General features: G+C 45.5%; 1 protein-coding gene across 10 annotated transcripts in view; it reads right to left on the bottom strand.

Annotated features, from left to right (window-relative positions):
• The window catches only part of TP63 (tumor protein p63), a 154,156-nt gene that overhangs the window by 12,285 nt on the left and 123,976 nt on the right, over window positions 1-17,895 (bottom strand). For 8 of the 10 annotated variants that reach the window (XM_038183795.2, XM_038183805.2, XM_038183799.1 and 5 more), the window contains 6 exons: window positions 9,847-10,033; window positions 8,051-8,166; window positions 7,615-7,724; window positions 6,595-6,731; window positions 5,754-5,836; window positions 4,679-4,815 (listed from right to left, as the gene is read on the bottom strand). In XM_038183795.2, the coding sequence (XP_038039723.1) occupies window positions 4,679-4,815; window positions 5,754-5,836; window positions 6,595-6,731; window positions 7,615-7,724; window positions 8,051-8,166; window positions 9,847-10,033 (770 nt within the window). Of the gene's footprint in view, window positions 1-21; window positions 648-4,678; window positions 4,816-5,753; window positions 5,837-6,594; window positions 6,732-7,614; window positions 7,725-8,050; window positions 8,167-9,846; window positions 10,034-17,895 lie in introns of those variants that run through there. The other 2 variants (XM_038183806.2, XM_038183798.2) reach the window with 2 other exon arrangements.

Here is a 17,895-nt window from a genome sequence, read left to right as displayed (position 1 = left end):
ATGACACCAAATTGGTGGGTATTTCTACAGGAAAAAAAAATTGATTTTATATCTAGTGCCAATATAATTACTACCTCCCTCTGTCCAGCAGTACAAATACTTCATCTACTTGCACTATTACTGCATAACTGGCATTAAAACAGGCCCAACTGATTACCACAGACTTTAAACACCCCACCCTCTTCCATCCCCCCAGCCCATGAATACTTTAATTTAAACAAGACGAGGCATTTCAAAATTGAGACCTGCTCAGAGAAACCCTGCCGAGTTTCACAAATACAGAAGTTAACAGGAAAGAGTATTAACAGATTACAAAAACAAGAAAAAGTTACACCAGGAAAGACAACATTGTGGTTCCAGACCTCCCAATGCCACCGGCAACAGCTAAGAGATCTGTAGAAGTGTCTGTTGTTTTGGCAAACTTTGAGTCCCTTCAGGAGATTACTCTATGTACTCCCTTGCTATCAGGCTGCATATTTGCCCCACTGCTCCTAGTCCTGCGAGCTGGGCAAAGCCACCCTGCCAGCTCGGTTTATGGATATACTGATGGTTTTGGGGGGCTGGAATGTTTTAGGATGGTATCGGTTTGTTTGGGAGAGTCTCTCCTTGAGTCCATGAGTTCACTCCTGAAGCAGGCCGAAAGGAGACTGTAGAGAAGGAACCAGAGAAAAGAAGAGATGAATTTATAGAACCCTTCATCAGACACCAAGAGAGAAACAGCCACTTTCCAACCTTCATGATCACAGTATGGCCGTGACAGAGGGAACAAGCAGATGTCTTTGCACCTACAGCGAGGGCATGCAACAGGCAGATTTAGAAAGCTGGAAAGCCCCAGATACAAGCAAGTGCTTGGCAAGGAAGAAAACAACTATTTGATATGGAAATCAGATTTCTGTGTCCCAGTCTCATGGGTGCAAACAGTGCTCTGATACTGTTCCCAGCAGCTCTTGATGGGCTGGAGAAATATGAGAAGAAAAAAGCACTCAGCCAAATAGGAAGAAGAGACAAGCAGCTTCCACCAAGTTCATTTCAAACTTCAGTTACTTGAAAAACAGACGCTGGTACTAGGAAGAGAGGATTGTGCCTACTGTGAAAGGGCTGTAGTGATTATTTCTCCAGTACTCCCTCTTTCAAACCAAGGGACTCTCTGCACTGAAGATGAAGGGTCCCTGGGGCTGCCAGCTAACACAAAGGCAATGCACCCTCAGAGCCAGCAAAGCAAGCACTGCATGTCTTCATGTGCCTAATCCCACACTTGTATTCTAACTTTAATCTTGCTAATTCTCTAGCGAGATACAGAAATACCAAAAACTTGCTATCCAAGTGCCTCGAGTTCACAACACATGCCAACACAGCACTACAAAAACAAACCAAGCCATGCAAAAATCCAGTAGAGCTTCCATACCAAGACAGAGAACAACCAGGTGGAGGTATGAAGAACACCTTCCCTGCTGGCCTCCTCCCTGCCATGGTAAGCGCCAGACTCCTTGCAGTTCCCGTCTCAGCTGGAGCACACGAGGCACTGGATAGCTCTGCTTTGTCACACCTCACTTATGAGGTTAATCCCTTCTCTTTTGGGGAATGAGTTGTGCTGCTCACTAGATTGAAAGGCAGCCAGTAGGTTGGTAGCTGCAGCCCCACTAACACGAAAGAAATATTTACTAAGGCTGTAAGAGCATGCTGGGATGTAAGAGCTGTTCTTAGTTGGCGTTGGAAGATTTCACAAATTCCCTTCTATCATGTTATTACGCATTCAAATACAGGCTGTTCTGAAAACAGTGCTCAAAAGGGTAAAACCCTTTTTTGTTGAATATAAAGTAGTGTTCTCCAATAAAACCTTGGAGACTGGGTAGTTATTCCTTGAGAATATTGACAGTGTATTTCACAGTAGAAGATTGAAAAAACTTCCCCTCCCCATGAAAGCGTGGGCCACCTCTGGTATCTCTGAAAACAGGAATTTTCTGGTGTTTAAAACCTTTCTGTCAAGTATTCACCAGTGGCAGACCTTGAAAATGAAGCTTTCTAAATAAATGTGCTGCTCTTCAAATATGGGCCCCAGGATTTGGCAGTGAAAAAGGAAGAACAGAAACTGCAGCAAAAAAAAAATAAAACAACAAAACACCTTCCCACCTATGATCATGAAGGTATTTGGCATAACAGTAAATAAGAGAAAACCATGCACAAAAAAGCAAACAGAGAGAGGAGATGAGACAGAGAAAGATGTGGTTTGGAGCAATGTGGAGCACTGCAGTGTTTTTGATCATCTTGCGGGACGTGGATTGTCACCAGATTTGTCCTTTGTATTCCAGAACTGCAAGACAGCTTTATCTGTTGGCCTGTCAAACACAATGCTGCTCTGTTTGTGCCTGAGAGCTATTATACTTTTAAAAAATCTGGTCTAGAGGAAATAAATTACCTTTCACCATGATAATATCATCCCTTATTTTTTCTACTCTTTAAAAAAAAAAACGCACATGTGGTTAGCTAAACCTGCTTGCACACGATTGCTCTTATGCAAGCCAGTTCCTACAAAGTACTTTCTCTCCCCATTCTTACAGCAAGATCTCAATTTTTTTTTTTTTTTTGGGGGGGTCGGGGGGGGTTGTACAATCATATCTATCGAGTTTCTTCAGACAAATTTCCCTTTGCCCTCAACACATTCTTTCAGAATTAAATATGTATGATAGATCATTGAGGCAAAAGTACCAGAACCCACATGCACCTAGGAAGCTGATGCTTGAACATGCATTTCAGCATGGAGGACCCTACTTGATGGCAAGCTGTCAGCAGAGAAAACTATTGTAACCCTGAACAGACAATGAAAAATTTTTTTCACCCCACTCCCAGCATCCTTAAAAGCTCTTAATCTTTCTCTCCAGTATCCCAGCACACTCAGCAGCTGAGAAAAATGAGTACATAACTGGACAAGTGCCAGGAGACATGCCAAAAGAAGTTTCATTAAATTAAATGGCTGGACTCATGCACGCTGGTCTTAAAGGTAACACAAATACCAATTTCAGTTGCCAGGAACCCATCCTATTGATATAAGAAGAATGAAAACAGTAATTATGGCAAAGCAACTGTCACCACCAAATGAAAGCTGTCATCTGCTGCCGCCCGTTTCTGCTTACAGAACCATTTCTCAGTGGAAATGGCTGTAGTTCAGGTGGAGCTTTGAAGACATGCAGCTGAGTGCACAAAGGCCACAATGCCTAGCAGCTAGTAAATACATGTTACAGTACATACAAACAGCTCAGACAACCGAATTTTACTTTATTACTTTTAAAAAGCATCTCAAAAATTGCCCAGAGCCCCTGGATGCTCCAGCCATTTCAGCACAAGGCTTTAACATCTCTGCAAGACTACAGCTGACACTAAGAACACAGGTCAAAATGTGAACATATGCAGAGATCTGGCACAAAGCCGTGGTATTGCAGAAGTCCTGAGACAAGGCCAAGGCACCAAAATAAATCCCTACAGGCTCAAATGGGACTTATGTGGTGCCTTGGCCTTGTGCTAACCTCTGCAAAGGAATGAGTTTTACCCGCAGCCTCTTGACGCGTGAGCTTACCAGCAGGAACGCGTGAGATGCTAAGCACTACCGCTGGCGGCTACCTACAGCCTCGACGGCTACTTGCTGTCACCCGATACAGCAGGTGAAGCAAGGCCCATGAATGACACTGCTTACGGTCTGTCTGGGAAGTCACTCTCTGAACCAGCCTCTGCAACTGTAAAGCATTAGGAACAGAGAGGAAAATGGAAACCGGACACTTATTTGGCCCTTCTTCTCCCCATCCTCCTGCCACTTACACCACCCAAAGTAATCCTTGCATAGCCCTGCCAGCCAAGTTCAGACAGGGACTATGTCTGCCTGAATGTGAAGTTTCTTACACACAGTGTGGAGAGTCAGTGACAAAGTACATTTTTTTGTTTAAAAACACTTCAAAAGTGCACACAAATAACCTTTTTTTGAAGTGCTCATTGTCTAGAAAGCAACTTGTTAAATGTTTTACCTTCAATTGTGATTTTCAGCTTCCACTTTTATAGCTCAGGAACCTACAGAATTTACATTCCACTGAAAGACAGACACAGACACCAGCCCTCCAACATCAGCAGTGCAGCAGTATGGTCTGAGCACTTGGCCAGACTGGTGCTCACAGTCCCAACCCTGTGTGCTTCTACAAAATGCTTTGTGAATTCCCCTGAGGAGACATGGAAAGGACTTCCACATTCATTGCTGGTTCTCACAAAGAAGATGGGAGAACAGCACAGACCACCTTATGTTTCCCAGCTTGGTCGTGCACATGTATCGGATAGAGATGGACCTGCAATCAGTCAGGGCCTGCACTTGGGGAAGGACTGCTTTGCCCCACTGCACAGACAGGCAGGTAGGTTGCAAAACCTGGATTTCAAACTCAATCTCTCAGGTTCTGGTCCAGAAATTTGGCTTGTCCAAATTCCTGGCATTGATTTCCATCAGCTCCGAACACAGGGTTAACAAGCAGTTCCATACTGTTGGAAAAGATTTTTCCAGTGTAGTACGCTAGGAGTGCTTAGCCCTTGGTTAAGCACTTTATCCCTATAAACCATTGCACAGAAGCCTTCTGTGTCTCTCTCCTCTCTCCCCGTTCCCCATCATCCTTACTGCAGAGGTCACTGCAAACACACCCATACTCACTGCTTCTGGAGCAAGTGCTGGTGCTGCTGTTGCTGCTGCTGCCGGTAAGTCTCAATCGTGTGCTGGGGAAGGTACTGCATAAGTTCCAGGGACTCTTTGATCTTTAGTAGCATTTCATATGTTTCTCTTCCCCTCACCTGGATCACAGGGAAAAGAGTGAAAAAAACCTTGAAGGACTGCATCTAGAGTGACAGCCATCTTTGAGTTGTAGATTAAGTAAACAACCAGTGCAGAATGCAAATACTGTTTATACTCAATGCATAAACAGTAAACCCGCTAAGCCTGGTGCTAGAAGTACAGCAGATAAACGTTGAAGAGCTGATAATCTGACACCTCAGGCTAGTGAACGTTTTGGGGTTATCATCTAGCTTGATGTAAACCTACACTAACCATAAATATTATTTTGGTCCAATCTATTAGACAAAAAAAAAAATATTTACCTGCCTCAATCTGGGGATAAACCTTACGTGCTTTACAGAAAAAGAGTAAGGAGTTTGGCTGGTGGGTTTGGTTCTCCCTTCTCCCTTAAGGGCACCATGGGGTTTCCAATTTAACTCACATAAACATGGTCTCTGGGCAAAGCAGTTCAACAGAAAGTTAGAGATCATGCTTGCCCGTTCAGTTCTTACAATTAATAGAGAGTATTTCGCTTCTATCACTCCAGCACAAGGGCAGCACATATAAAAGGCACAGTAGCATCCATCTTTGTCAGCAAAAAAAGCAGAATTCAGCACATAATTCCTACAGAAAGCTCAGGAGCCACAGATTCAAAAGTATCTCAATACTCAGTCAACACCTCCAAGACCATGATCCTACCAGGACAGACAAGTCCTTTGGGATATTCTTATATACCTTGCACGAGCCAGACTCAGGTCAGCAAACAATGGAATTTCCTTCCACATTTTTTGTTTAGAACATGCATTTAAAATAGATATCTCTGGGGAAATGAAAGTATTTCACATACCAGTTCTAGATGCTAAACATAGTTCTCTAAGGTCTAGATGAGCAGCCAAGTTGCCTCAGATCACTAAGGAAGATACTAAACAGAGCAAAAGCAAAGATGGAGAAAACTCACTGGTAAGTATAAGAGCTCATCATCTGGAGAACGTCTTTTTTTGATAGATGTCATCTGTATGCCATGAGTTCCTTGTCGAAAAGCTGAAAGAAACACAAAAAACATCCCATTAGACAAAGAAAAATAGAAAAAAGGAAAAAAGGAAAAGAAGAGATATATACAAGAGACATCAAGTGTATGGCTAGTGCTTATGAGCTGTCAGTGGATTGGTGATCCACGACAGCACAGCAAAACAAAATGAGCACAAAGAATCCACTGCAGAAGTTAAGACCTCCAATTTGCCTCCTGTTAAAGTATGCCTCTTCGCTAAGCAGCCAAGTGCCATCACTGAGCATATGTGGAAAACCAAAGTTGAGTTTCTACCCCTGGTGCATCTGATGATTGTATTCCATGGAGCAGAGAAATGCCAAAGCACCTTAATCACACAGCAGGGTTTACATTGAGCCTTCATATAGATCCCTGCAACTGGGAAGACATGCCACAGCAGGAGACACTGGCCAGAATGAGCAGGGAATGACAGCACGGCCCCAAGCAAGCAGTAAAGGTTCAAAAGCGGTTGGCAGGCCATCCAAGTACCTTGAGGCTATCAGATAAACACGTCCCCAACACTGGTAGTGCTGGCTGGAACAGGTAACTACTACAGGCAGCACTGCGAGGGATCCTACAAACCCAGACTGTCAAACATGCACAGATGCTGTGCGCATCTGACAAACACCTAACACCCTCCTGCCTCCGAGTCCACACACAGGAGTGCTCTGTCCCCATGGCACAAGTGCCAGGGTTGCACCTGCACTTGGTGACAGCACGATCTGCAATCTGCCCAGCTCTGCCAGCTACTTACGGCGCTTCGTACCATCACCATTCTTTGTGCTGTCAGAGACTTGCTGCTTGCGGATGCTGTCCTCGTCTGCTTTGCGATCTCTGCCTGGGCAAGCGCAAATGCGGGCTTCAAAACATCGGCGGCCCAAGACTTGCCCACTGCGAAGAAAGGTGAAAGAAGAAACATCAACTGATGGCTCAGACACTGGCCAGCAGCACCCCTCACACCCTGACAACAGGCCAAGCTCACAAGCTAGTTACCTACCCCTGCTTTACCCCTCCACCCCAGAACTAACACGTCCCATCCACTGACAGCTCATCTTAGACGTGTCCAGTAAATAATACATGGATTCACTGGAAGTCGTAGAAAAAATAAGAGAAGAAATCCACATCATCTATTCACAATGATCCAGCTGTTAACTCAGACTCCTATTTTGAGCTTCTTAAATGGTACCAATGTATGCAGGGGAGGGGTGACACCTCAGTCAGAGACCTGGAGGAATCAGAATCATTTAGGTTGGAAAATACCTTCAAGATCATCAAATCCAATCATCAACCTGACCTAAATCTAACATGATTAGCCAGAATAGTTACTACCTGCTTTATTTTTTCTCTAAGTTTGACCACTGGTCTCTACCCTCTTCCTTACATTTGGAGAGATTTGCCACATTAGAGCAAGGGCATGAAAGCACTCTGCTCAGTAGACATAGAAACAGGGTACCTAGCTATTTGCAGGTAGGGGCTAGGTATACTCCTAAGAGTTAAGAACTTCTATGCATCAAAACTCCTCATCTGCAAAAACACTCATCATTTACTCCAGGTAAGAATGCAGTAAGGACAGAGTCCAAATGATTTGGAACAGACTGTGCAGACAGACCCAAACTTCCCACTCCCTAGTCAGAATGTCCCTGGTGTTACAGGCAGGAGTTGCCCAAAAATGTGGACACTGTCCCCTAAGAATCTTGCAACGCTGTCCTGAGCAAAAGAAGAACCAGAAAACCACCTCACAGGCAAAGGGCTGTATTTGTGACACAGTACTTACTCTCTAGTTTCCAGTGTGACGATGATGAGGATTGGGCGACGGTTCATCCCTCCTACGCAGCTACTGTTACACATGAAGTTGTACAAGACTGTTGTGAACTCTGTACCAACCTAGATGAGACAGAAGGGATGAGCAGAAGAGATGGTGGATGGAAAGCTCTGCTTTTTGCAAGGTATCCCTCTGAAAATCCTTTCCACTCCCATGGCTATACTATAACCAGGCTATCAGAAAACTTTACCCACCACAAGACTTCCTTAAAAAAAAGTGAGGAACTCCATCTCTCAAGGGATGAAGGTATTTAAAATACCATTTCTGATAAAGAGGAATTCAACCTGATGAGGATAGGGCAAGTGCGTGACCTTGTCTCCTTTGCCTACTGTTAAGGCCCCAACCCTTTCACATGTCAGGATGCCCCCACCCTGAGCTCACAACGTACCTGAGGTGGCTCATATGGGACCAGCACGCTCTGTCTCCCGGTGATGGGGTCTTCTACGTACTGGGCATGGCTGTTCCCTTCCACCCTGATCAGGTGGCTGGGAGGCGCAATCTGCCCTGCAAGGACAAGGAGACAAAACCAAGACATTGTTTGGTGATGCAAGCTCAAGTGCAGGGCAGCAGGATCTTCCAACCCAGGGGAACCCCACGTCTGGTCGCAGAGGTCTATCACAGCACATGTGCCTCCCAGCCCTTAAAGCATCTCTTTCCATGGTTCCAACTGCCAGACAAAGGCTATATAGACTTCCTCAAGCTCACACTAGATGCCTGCGAGCAAACTTGAACATGGATTTCCCAAGATCCCAAACTAAACAAGCCCAAACATCAACTGAATGGCAGCTCAAGGCAGCTCTTCCAGCAGGTAACTGGATTTTTGCAGCAGCTGAAAGCCTTCTCCTCCCCCACCCCCAAAGTGTACATGAAACCAATTCCTTCAGGTCTCAACTCCTAGTTCTTTCCAAACAGTTAACCCTCTTCTGTTCCTGCCCATCAGTATCAATCCTAAGGAGTTTAAAAAGATAGAAGCAGGAAAAAAAAAACAACAAAAAAAACTTTAATTAATGTGGTCAGCTTGAAAAATCATGCTTGCTTACAGCAGTAGAGGGCAAGGAACATGATCATCTTTGTTTCTAGGCCCCTTTCCAATAGTTCAAAAAAGTTTCCTTCCTGCAAGTTTACTTTAGTGTTTCTATAACATGAATTCTGAAGAACAAAGCCTGTTTTAGGTTTATCTAAATGATTCATTTTGTGTTTGAACTGTTTATTTCTTAAAATACAGCATATTCAGACATATTTTTTTCAAAATAAGAATTCATAGTCTTTAAGAATTCGTAGTTTTAATCCCTCCTCCCCTTCTTTAAAACTGTCACTTAACCAAGTATCAACTCAAAAAAAATCCAGTTCTGTTGGAAAAGCACTTTCTAACAGAAAAAAAACGTGTTTCAAAACACTGTCTCACTTCATGCTGATTTTCAGATCTCAAGTCCTTGCTTGTTTTGGGACCTGTCTCACTGGCTGCACTGTAACTAGCCAAGGGAGCTAGACTCCCAAGACATGCTGCTAACACTTTTTTTTTTACAGTAGGAGACAAATAATGTATGTAGAATAAAACAGATGCTCATCTGAACTTATGTGAACTTCAGCAGCCAAGGCAAAATGGAGCCCAGCCCATGAGTTTGCAGAAAATCCCAAGACATTTTCAAAACAGCTGCTACTTCGCTAATATGAGAAGAAGCGAGTAAAAGATTAGAACATTAATACTGAACTGATAGTGTTAAGCGTAGAGGAAGGTTGCCTGCAGTTGATGCTGGCACTTAATGCTATCCTACTAGAGATAAACAGCCCCTTCGTCTTTGAGGTGCGGATTAAGGACTGGAGATGATATTGCATCCTGTTACTAGATCCCTGCCCCAGCGACATGGAAGCTCATTCCTGAGCGCAAAAGCAGCTGCTTCTCAAAGGAGCCCAAGCAGAGTGGGGAAAAGCTGCCAGAAGGGCACTGGCTGCTGTAGGGACAGACATCCATCCAACCTGGGCAGGCATGAGGTTTATTTTGGTATTTTCTTCCCAAGTACGTGCTCACACAGGAATAGCTAAAGCATAGCACAAAGCTTCCTGCTAAGCACAGCAGCAAAAAAGCTACAAGAAACATTGCAAGGAGGTCTGCTGCCAACAGACTGGCAGCGACACTGCTGCAAAACCCCATACTGACATTCTCCAAAGCATTGCCCTCCTTACCCTCGTTGAACTCCCGGCTCAGCTCGTGGTTCGGGCAGCGTTTGACCACTTCAGTGACGTGTTCGGCTTTCTTGTAGACTGGCATAGCCCGGATGACGGCTCCCTGGGGTGGTGGGGTCAGCACTTTGATCTGAATGGGACATGTCTTGGCGATCTGGCAGTACAGCTTTTTCAGTTCGGTGGAGTACTGAATGGGGGAAAAGAGCAAGAGAGTCAGGACATTCAGCTAGGGGTGGAGGCACACCAAAGAGATGGAGATGGGTTTATGCACACAGCTGAATGTACCTGCTATTCCATAGGCATTGCATTTGTTCAGAGAAGAGCCACACAGCCAGACAAATGGCAAAAACAGACCTTTACTTGTTTTAGAATAGTGGAATGTAAGACTAACACCTAGTTTTCCCAAAGGCAAAAATATTCAGCAAGAGCACTGCTATTATGTGATCAAATACAATCTTTATTTCTCTTGTGCATCCCTTGAAGGAGGGGGGGGGGGTGCACATTACCCACCTAACAAAGTGGAAAATATTCTTTTCACAACAGCCTGTAATCCTGGAAAGGCTGAAAACCACATGAAATGTTTCATCCTGTTTTGTAAGAAAAAACTCTTGTTTTTGAGAACAGTAAAAACCATGAACGCTGGAACTGAACACTATTTGAGAGCAAGACCCTGACCAAGCTGAGAGTTGTGCCACATCTGATATTTGTTATCTTTTTTTTTTTTTATTTTTAAAAAGTCTCTCATACCTCTGCTGATCATCTCTGTATCAGCATCCCCACTTTAAAATCTGAGCACAAAGTAGCAGGGGGAAAAATAAAGAGATATCAAAGCTCTGGATAGCAAAACAACCCCAAAAGTTGGTCTACAATGGAACCTGAAGCACAATCCAGAAGCTGGCTCCAAAATGGAGGCAGCCACCATCCTGGTGTGTGCAACAGACACCCGGAACAGAGCAAGAAGCTCCTATTCACTGTGTTAGTTCAGAGCATGTTAGGTTCCCTCTTCCAGGACATTCTGCTCCAGTGTGCTGGCACAGCATTTCCCTCAACTGTGTTCACATCTGGAAACCTTTACTCAGCAAAACGTCACGGCATAGGCTAAAGTCACTGGTTTATTTTTTTTTAAAGCCCTTGCTGAAATAAGAATATGCATTTAGCAGGAATAGTCACAAGGACACTTTGGACAGATACTCGGTGAGGTTGTGATAGGACAAGGGGAAAGGTTTTGACAAGGGGAAAGGGTTTGGTTTTAAACTAGAAGAAGGGAGATTTAGATTAGAGGTTAGGAAGAAATTCCTCACTCAGAGGGTGATGAGGCACTGGAACAGTTTGCCCAGAGAAGTCGTGGATGCCCCATCCCTAGAGGTGTTCAAGGCCAGGCTGGATGAGGCCCTGGGCAACCTGGTCCATGGCAGGGGGTTAGAACTGTATGGGCTTTAAGGTCCCTTCCAATCCACACCGTTCTGCGACTCTATGAAACCCATGTTTCCACAGTATGCCACAGTCCAAATCCTTTTTTTCTGAATTTCCCTGTGAAAGGGACTCTCCAGTCTCTTCTGCTGATCCAAAGTAAGGCAGTTTTTGCTGATACCCCAATACAGAGCAATTCGTTATTTTTTCCTTGGTGTTCAGACACTCGCGAGTGCAGAGCTCTCCCAATAACTAAGCATGTAACCCACAGGAATTGCTGGCATTTCCCTACTTCCATCTCTTTGGTTCCTGCAGAGAAAGAAAAGTGAAAGCCCCAAGGTGGTTGTTTTATTGAAAACGTCTCCAGCAGCTGTGGCTGATAGAGCCCTGGTCCCAACTGTTCAAACAGAGCACCAACAGGTTCATACAGGTCGGGAGCACAAGTTGGCCATCCACCCTGCTGGGATGGGAAGAGCTGGCGCATGCATGGGTGGGTGGTGGGTGACGTGGCAACAGAAGGATTAGCTAGCGATATTCAGAGATTATTTGCATTTCAAAGTGTACACATTGCTAACACAGGAAAACCAAAGCTGGGAGAGACACTGGGGAGGAGAGGGGGGATTAAAAATAAGACAGGCTGGCCCCTTCCCTGCTCGCTCAATGCCATCCTGCCACATGGCAGAGGAGATGCTACAGGTATTTAACTCAAGGAAAAAAAAAATCTCTAAAATGCAAAGGCCAAGTTGTGCAATGTATTTTATGTGCCTGCAGGCTAGAGATTAAGCCCACAAAGGATTTACCCAGCCCGCGGAAATGGGGAACATGCCAAACAATTACAAAAAAAGTTGCGAAACACATCTAGATGGTGATTTATATCAGACATCTTTTTAACCTGAAATTCCTTATTGTTTTTTAATTAAAAAGCAATTCCTTACTAAAGGTAAGAGTGAGCTCACTATGTTGTCTTTTCATCTCCTGAGTAAGAAAAGAATCACATTTGAAAGAGGAAGAAAGTTTAGAAAGCATACATGGAAAGCCTGAAAAAGCCTCCGAACTGCTTGGATGTCTTACTGTCACTGAAGTGTAAAGAAACCGTGCACCCAAACGCAGTGGGCTGAAATGAAAGCATAAATATGGAAGTGTGATGGCTTGGCAAGGGCACAGCACACACACCAGGAGCAAACGTGTCTGGTGTCTACAAGCATTCAGAGAATTGAACAAATGGAAGGAGATACACCCCTGTCGTAAGCCCGGGTCAGGGACCAGAAGTAGTGGTGTTGACTAGAGTTTTACATCTCGTTTCTTCACCAGCATTACAAAAGAAGGGAAAATCACTGCTTCTAGAAGGACAGGAGAGGCACCCAACACCAGCAAAAACACACAGGCTCCAGGTCAACCAGCGTTACCCCTCCGCCAGCAAAGACTGGAATCTGCTCCCCTTCTATCTGCCCCCCAAGGGGCCCAACTGACGACCCCTTGAGCTACAACCAGCAGGGATGCACAGGGCCTGCAGCTTAAATTTACAGACAGAAAACAGCCAAGGGCTAATGGGTTACAAAGAACAGGCCTCTCCGATAACAGAAGAGATGTATGTTCCCAAAACACAGGGCTTCAGACCCCAGAGCTCTGGCTAACGCCAACTTGAGCCAGGCATGGCAGAGGAGGGTGAGCAGAAGGCCACCAAGCCCTGTGCTGCTCACCTTTGGGACACAGCTGGGTGCTGGGAGGCAACCAGCAGCAACCCACACAGAAAGACAAGGCAGGAGGTGAGAAGCCACCTTTGTTACACAACTGCAGGAGGAGTTCGTGTCTCCTGGGCGTTGCGCAGGGCTCGGGGCCGTGGCACACTGAGACTTGGCAGGGACTCCACCTCTACCCCAGCACAGCGGCCCACAAGCATGTAGTCCTCAAGAGGCCGGTCATTTAACACCGGTGTAAATCTGTCCACGGGGTACCTGCTGTCAGACAGTAAAGGGCTTGAGTTTCTCATCCTGCCAACTCCGCTGTGACCATGGGTAACCTGATGCCCAGTCATCTGCTGGCATAAATAGATGCCAACAACTAGGTCAGAGCGACTTGGTACTGGATCAGTGATAATCGCTATATCCACAGAGTAAGACAGGATATTGTATATAGATTTCAAAGCAAATAAGCATGAGAAAACCCCCGAGGCAGGAGCTGCCTGTGCATTCAGAGAAAGCCTGCAGGCAGAGGACCCCAAAACGCCCCACCTGGCAGGAGGTGACAGCCACCCTGCCCACCACTTTGCTACAGGAACTGACAGATGCTCACTGTGTGAGGGATAAGAGCACAAGATCAGCAACTCCCAGCAAGGATCACGAGACTGAGATTCAGTATTTTTATGCCAGCAGTGGGGGAGGAAGGAGAAGATCATTCTTTGAAAGACACTGATGTCAGAAAAGTCAAAGCAGAACCAACATTTTGCACAAATCCAGAGAGAGACCTGTCAAGAAACAAGTTGCTCTCAATTAGTAACTTTCAGGTGTAAATACTTGAAGTTCAGGCAGTTAACAAATCCAGAGCATGACTATTAACCAACAGACTTCTGCTACTTGCCTGAGTAGGGAAATTAATTAAGAGGAAAACTACTAAAAAGGAGCCTGACCTAAATCAACAAGCCTGTCATTTATGGAGATGACAACAGTCATTATGTAGCAGCAGGAAGGAAGGCTGTGCCAAAAGCCTGGGGAGCATGAACACCACTTCTACAAGACATACAGAGCAAAAAAGTTATTTCAAAACAAAAGAACGGAGCCTGGCACCACATTATCCGCTCAGGAGAGAGGTGGGGGGGGAAAAAGGTTTGGCTCCGATTCTTCCTTGGGGTTCAATTGCTGCAAGTCATGCCCAAATAAGCAGACTTCAAGAGATTGCTAAGAACAACAGCGAATTTAGCTTTTTGCTTAATAATATGTTTTAAAAGGAAAGAAGAAAACATTCCAGCGCCTGCAGCCCTGCCCTCCCCACCTGCCTGTGCAGACATACTGTATTACCCACTCTTGGCACCCCGGCTGGTAATTCAGTATCACAATGCACACACGCCAGCTACCATCAGGCAACACCTGTCTGATTTTTCAGCAAGCCCCTTCTCTGGAAGGTGTGTCAAAGGGTTTAAGGGAGAAAACAAAACACACTTCACTCCTCAAATGGAGAATTTTCACTACAACGACAGACGTCTCCTGGAAGCGAGTGCTTTGTGCAAGACAAACCGAAATGGCTTTTCACTGAGCATTCAATTCCCCTGCAAAACTCTGATGTAGCAAAATCCCCCAAACACTGCTTTGGAAATCTACCTCTAGAATCTGCCTTACCATCTGATCCAGCCAAGGGATTACAGCCCTTAAGTCTTTAAAAGGAGTGGGGTTCAAGCAGCTCTGCAAAGGCTGACGAATGTCAACTTGAAGGTGATCCCAGAGGCTGGCTTATGGTGTGACAGCCCTGAGCCCCTTCTGCTCAGATCAACGGGTCTTTCAAATCTCTCGCAAGCTTCTTTCAAGAAGTCACGTTTTAGTTCAACTCAGTTAAACACCAGAGTCATTTTACCTGACATTTTCAAAGCCAGCGGACAGCTGTGATTTCTCCACTAACAAACTAGCTTTGAGAAAGGAAAAAAGAATGGGTTGGAAGAATGAGAAAGCAACATTTACTTATGCTGACGTACTCACAGATGAGAACAAAGAGCCATGAAAAATAGAAAACCTAAGACAGGGCAACATTAATTCATTTAGGACAAAACACAAAAAGAGTAGGAAAAAAAAAAGTATATTTTAGGAAGAAAAAACAGTATTTATGCTTACATCTTAAATATTTTTGCTTTGACAAACTTTTTCATTCACAGAAATTGTTGGGAGTTGGGGGGGCAGGGATGTGTGTGTGCACATTCACACTCTTAGGAGCAGATTTGTGTTCACAACACTCAGCAGGGAAGTCCCCAGGGAGCTTTCCCAGGAGCACTGTGAATGCTGACACCTCCTGCCAGATGTAACCCACAGTTCAGCAGAACCTTCACCCCATCGCTTGCTAGCTCTTGTTGCAGCTCTGAGCTCCTCCATCTCACCAGGCTCTAGAGAGCAGGCTTCAGAGTTTGCTGCTAGCTGATGTAGCAGACATTCAAACCATGGGCACAACAGATGGGTTCCACAGCCATCAGCTCTGTGTGCCTCCAGATCCTCTGTGTTCATGCTAACACCACTCCAGCAAGAAGCACCTGTGAGCGATCCCCATCTGAGTGGAAAAGCCACCGTGCAACAACTGGGGAGGACTGGAGCAGGAGGGGATGCTGACAGCACCAGGCACACTCCGAAGACATTTACCAAATTTCTCCGCTGCAGGCGAAGGAAATAAATAACCCTCATCTTCCCCTTGGGGAGGGGCAGAGCCTCACCCACGGGAGTCTGCCTTCGTAGAGGCAATCTTCATCTTCCCCTTGAGCTCCTCTGCCCCTTCCCTGGCCCTGCCGCTGCACGGCCCGCGCCTCGCCAGGCGCGCACGAATTGTGCTGATGAGCTATTAAAATCCTTCCTCCGAGCGCTTTTCCCCAGGAGCCGCAGCCAAAGGCCGCCTGTTGCCACCTGTCAGTCCTGGGGATTAATTACCTGCGCCGGGCTGGGAGCGGCACATTCCTCCCCAGCCTCGCCCTGCGAGATGTTGACATCAGGCAGGTGGGCCCCGCGTCCCCTGGCCAGCAGCGCGGAGGGGACGGAGGGGGGGGGGGACACGATCCACGAGCTTAGTGGGGACAGGCAGCGGCTGTGTTGCAAGAAACGTAGGAAATTGGGAAAAGGAAAAGTGTCGAGGAGCGTGTCGGAGCAGCTCTGTGCTGCCTCAGGGCACGTTGTGCACCCAGCGCTGGACTGGACACTGAGGGCGGCTTGGAAGCCTTAGTGAAAAAAAAAATAAAATTATAATATCTTTGTTGACCTGCGTAGGTAAATGGGAACAGGGAGGGGTGGCTGGGAGGAGGATGGAGAAACATAGCCTCCGGATGAGGATTCAGCAGGATGGTGCCTGGCTCCCTCTCCTGCAGACAGGGCTTTGGGAGAAGGCACCGTGCAGGAGATTTAAGGGTGGGAAGGGGCACATGGAAACAGGTCTGGAAGAAGAGTTGAACACTGCTTCCAAGGACCTCTGCCACAGGGGTGGTGGGTGTCTGTCCCCTCTGAAACCTGGCTGCAAGGATGGTTTTTACCCAGTCTGGTACCAGCACCTCTGGCAGGAGGCTGCTCTGCTCCAGCTCCCTGCAGCACAGATGTATAACAAAGGGGGAGACACAACTTACTCCCCTTCTGGTTGCTGCAGGGCTGCTCTCACAATCCCAGCAGCTGTGCCTGACCACCTATTTGCCTTGACAGAGAGAGCCAGCTCCTCACTCATCCATCCACTTTTCTCTATACTGCACTCACATCCAGCCCCCCATTACCATCCAGCAAATACCTCCCCCAGCAACACGCCACTCATGGAGGAGACTGATGAAGTAGGTTGAGGAAATCATTTACGGGGATATTCACAAGCGATCACACTTCAGAGAGCCTCTGAAATTCCCCAAGAGGTTCAGTTTGGAGCATCAGCTAAACTCTCACACCATTATGTAAAGTAGACCACTCATTCATGTGACTACTTCAGCATCTCACTTCAGGTTCCCCAGAGATTTTCATGCAAAATTACCTTGATCAGGATGTATCCTGCTTTAAGAATACTTCTACCTAATATCACCATCAAAACCACAACAGAAATAAATACTGATATTATTCTCTATTGCTCTGTGAAAGTTGTAAATTTGAAAGCTTGAGGGCTTTTGCATTTCATTTTCACATCTACAGCTTTACTTCACCAACAAGTGAAGACCTCTCAAGGTTCGGCTTGAAATCTTTTTAAAAAACCAACAACGAACTGAAAAGTATCCTATTTCAAGCGAAAAAGCCCTGATAGGAAACTACAGATGCAAGTTGGAAATCTTGTGCCTGTCTTTTGATACAAAGCAATGGCTATAAAGGAAGCCGTTATGACTGGATATTATTAGAGTTTTTCTTTGCTATTTTTATAACTTTTAAAATTAATTTTTTAAAACCAAACCCGTAACACTCTGTAGTGAAATGACCTTATCTAATGTACCCAGCTCGCACTCTGCTTGTGTATCATATCCAGTTTCTCAGCCTGTTTCTTAACTGAAACTTTAGCCGGACCAAATAAGTTTCAGAAGCTAATAATGTCTAGTAATTTGCATTTCTGATAGGCTACTTCACACAGGAAAATCTGCAAGTGAGGTGAAATTATGAAATGAAAGAATTTGTAGTGAACATGCTGAGAGACAAACGAGCACCAATGCCATACATCCTTCCCTACAGCGTAAGTGCTCAGTGACTGGGGCTCCTACATTACAAAACACGCAGGAATTTCCACACTGGATGAAGTGGCTTCCAAAAGGACAACGTATTTTGCAGAAAGGTATGACTGTACCTCTGTTTTGGGGCAATAATATAAGTTTACATATATATAAAAAACACCCAAGAATTATGCCGACAGTAGCACAGCTGCTCTAATGCAATATAACAGGACAAAGCTGTACGTGCTGTACAAACTTACCAGGCTTTCAACACTGCACTGATACCCACAGGATCA

The sequence above is a fragment of the Anas platyrhynchos genome, chromosome 9, assembly GCF_047663525.1.
Source record: "Anas platyrhynchos isolate ZD024472 breed Pekin duck chromosome 9, IASCAAS_PekinDuck_T2T, whole genome shotgun sequence".
NCBI classification, from domain to species: domain Eukaryota; kingdom Metazoa; phylum Chordata; class Aves; order Anseriformes; family Anatidae; genus Anas; species Anas platyrhynchos.
The sequence above is the reverse complement of the archived record's forward strand: the minus strand, read 5'-3'. Positions and strand labels throughout refer to the sequence as shown.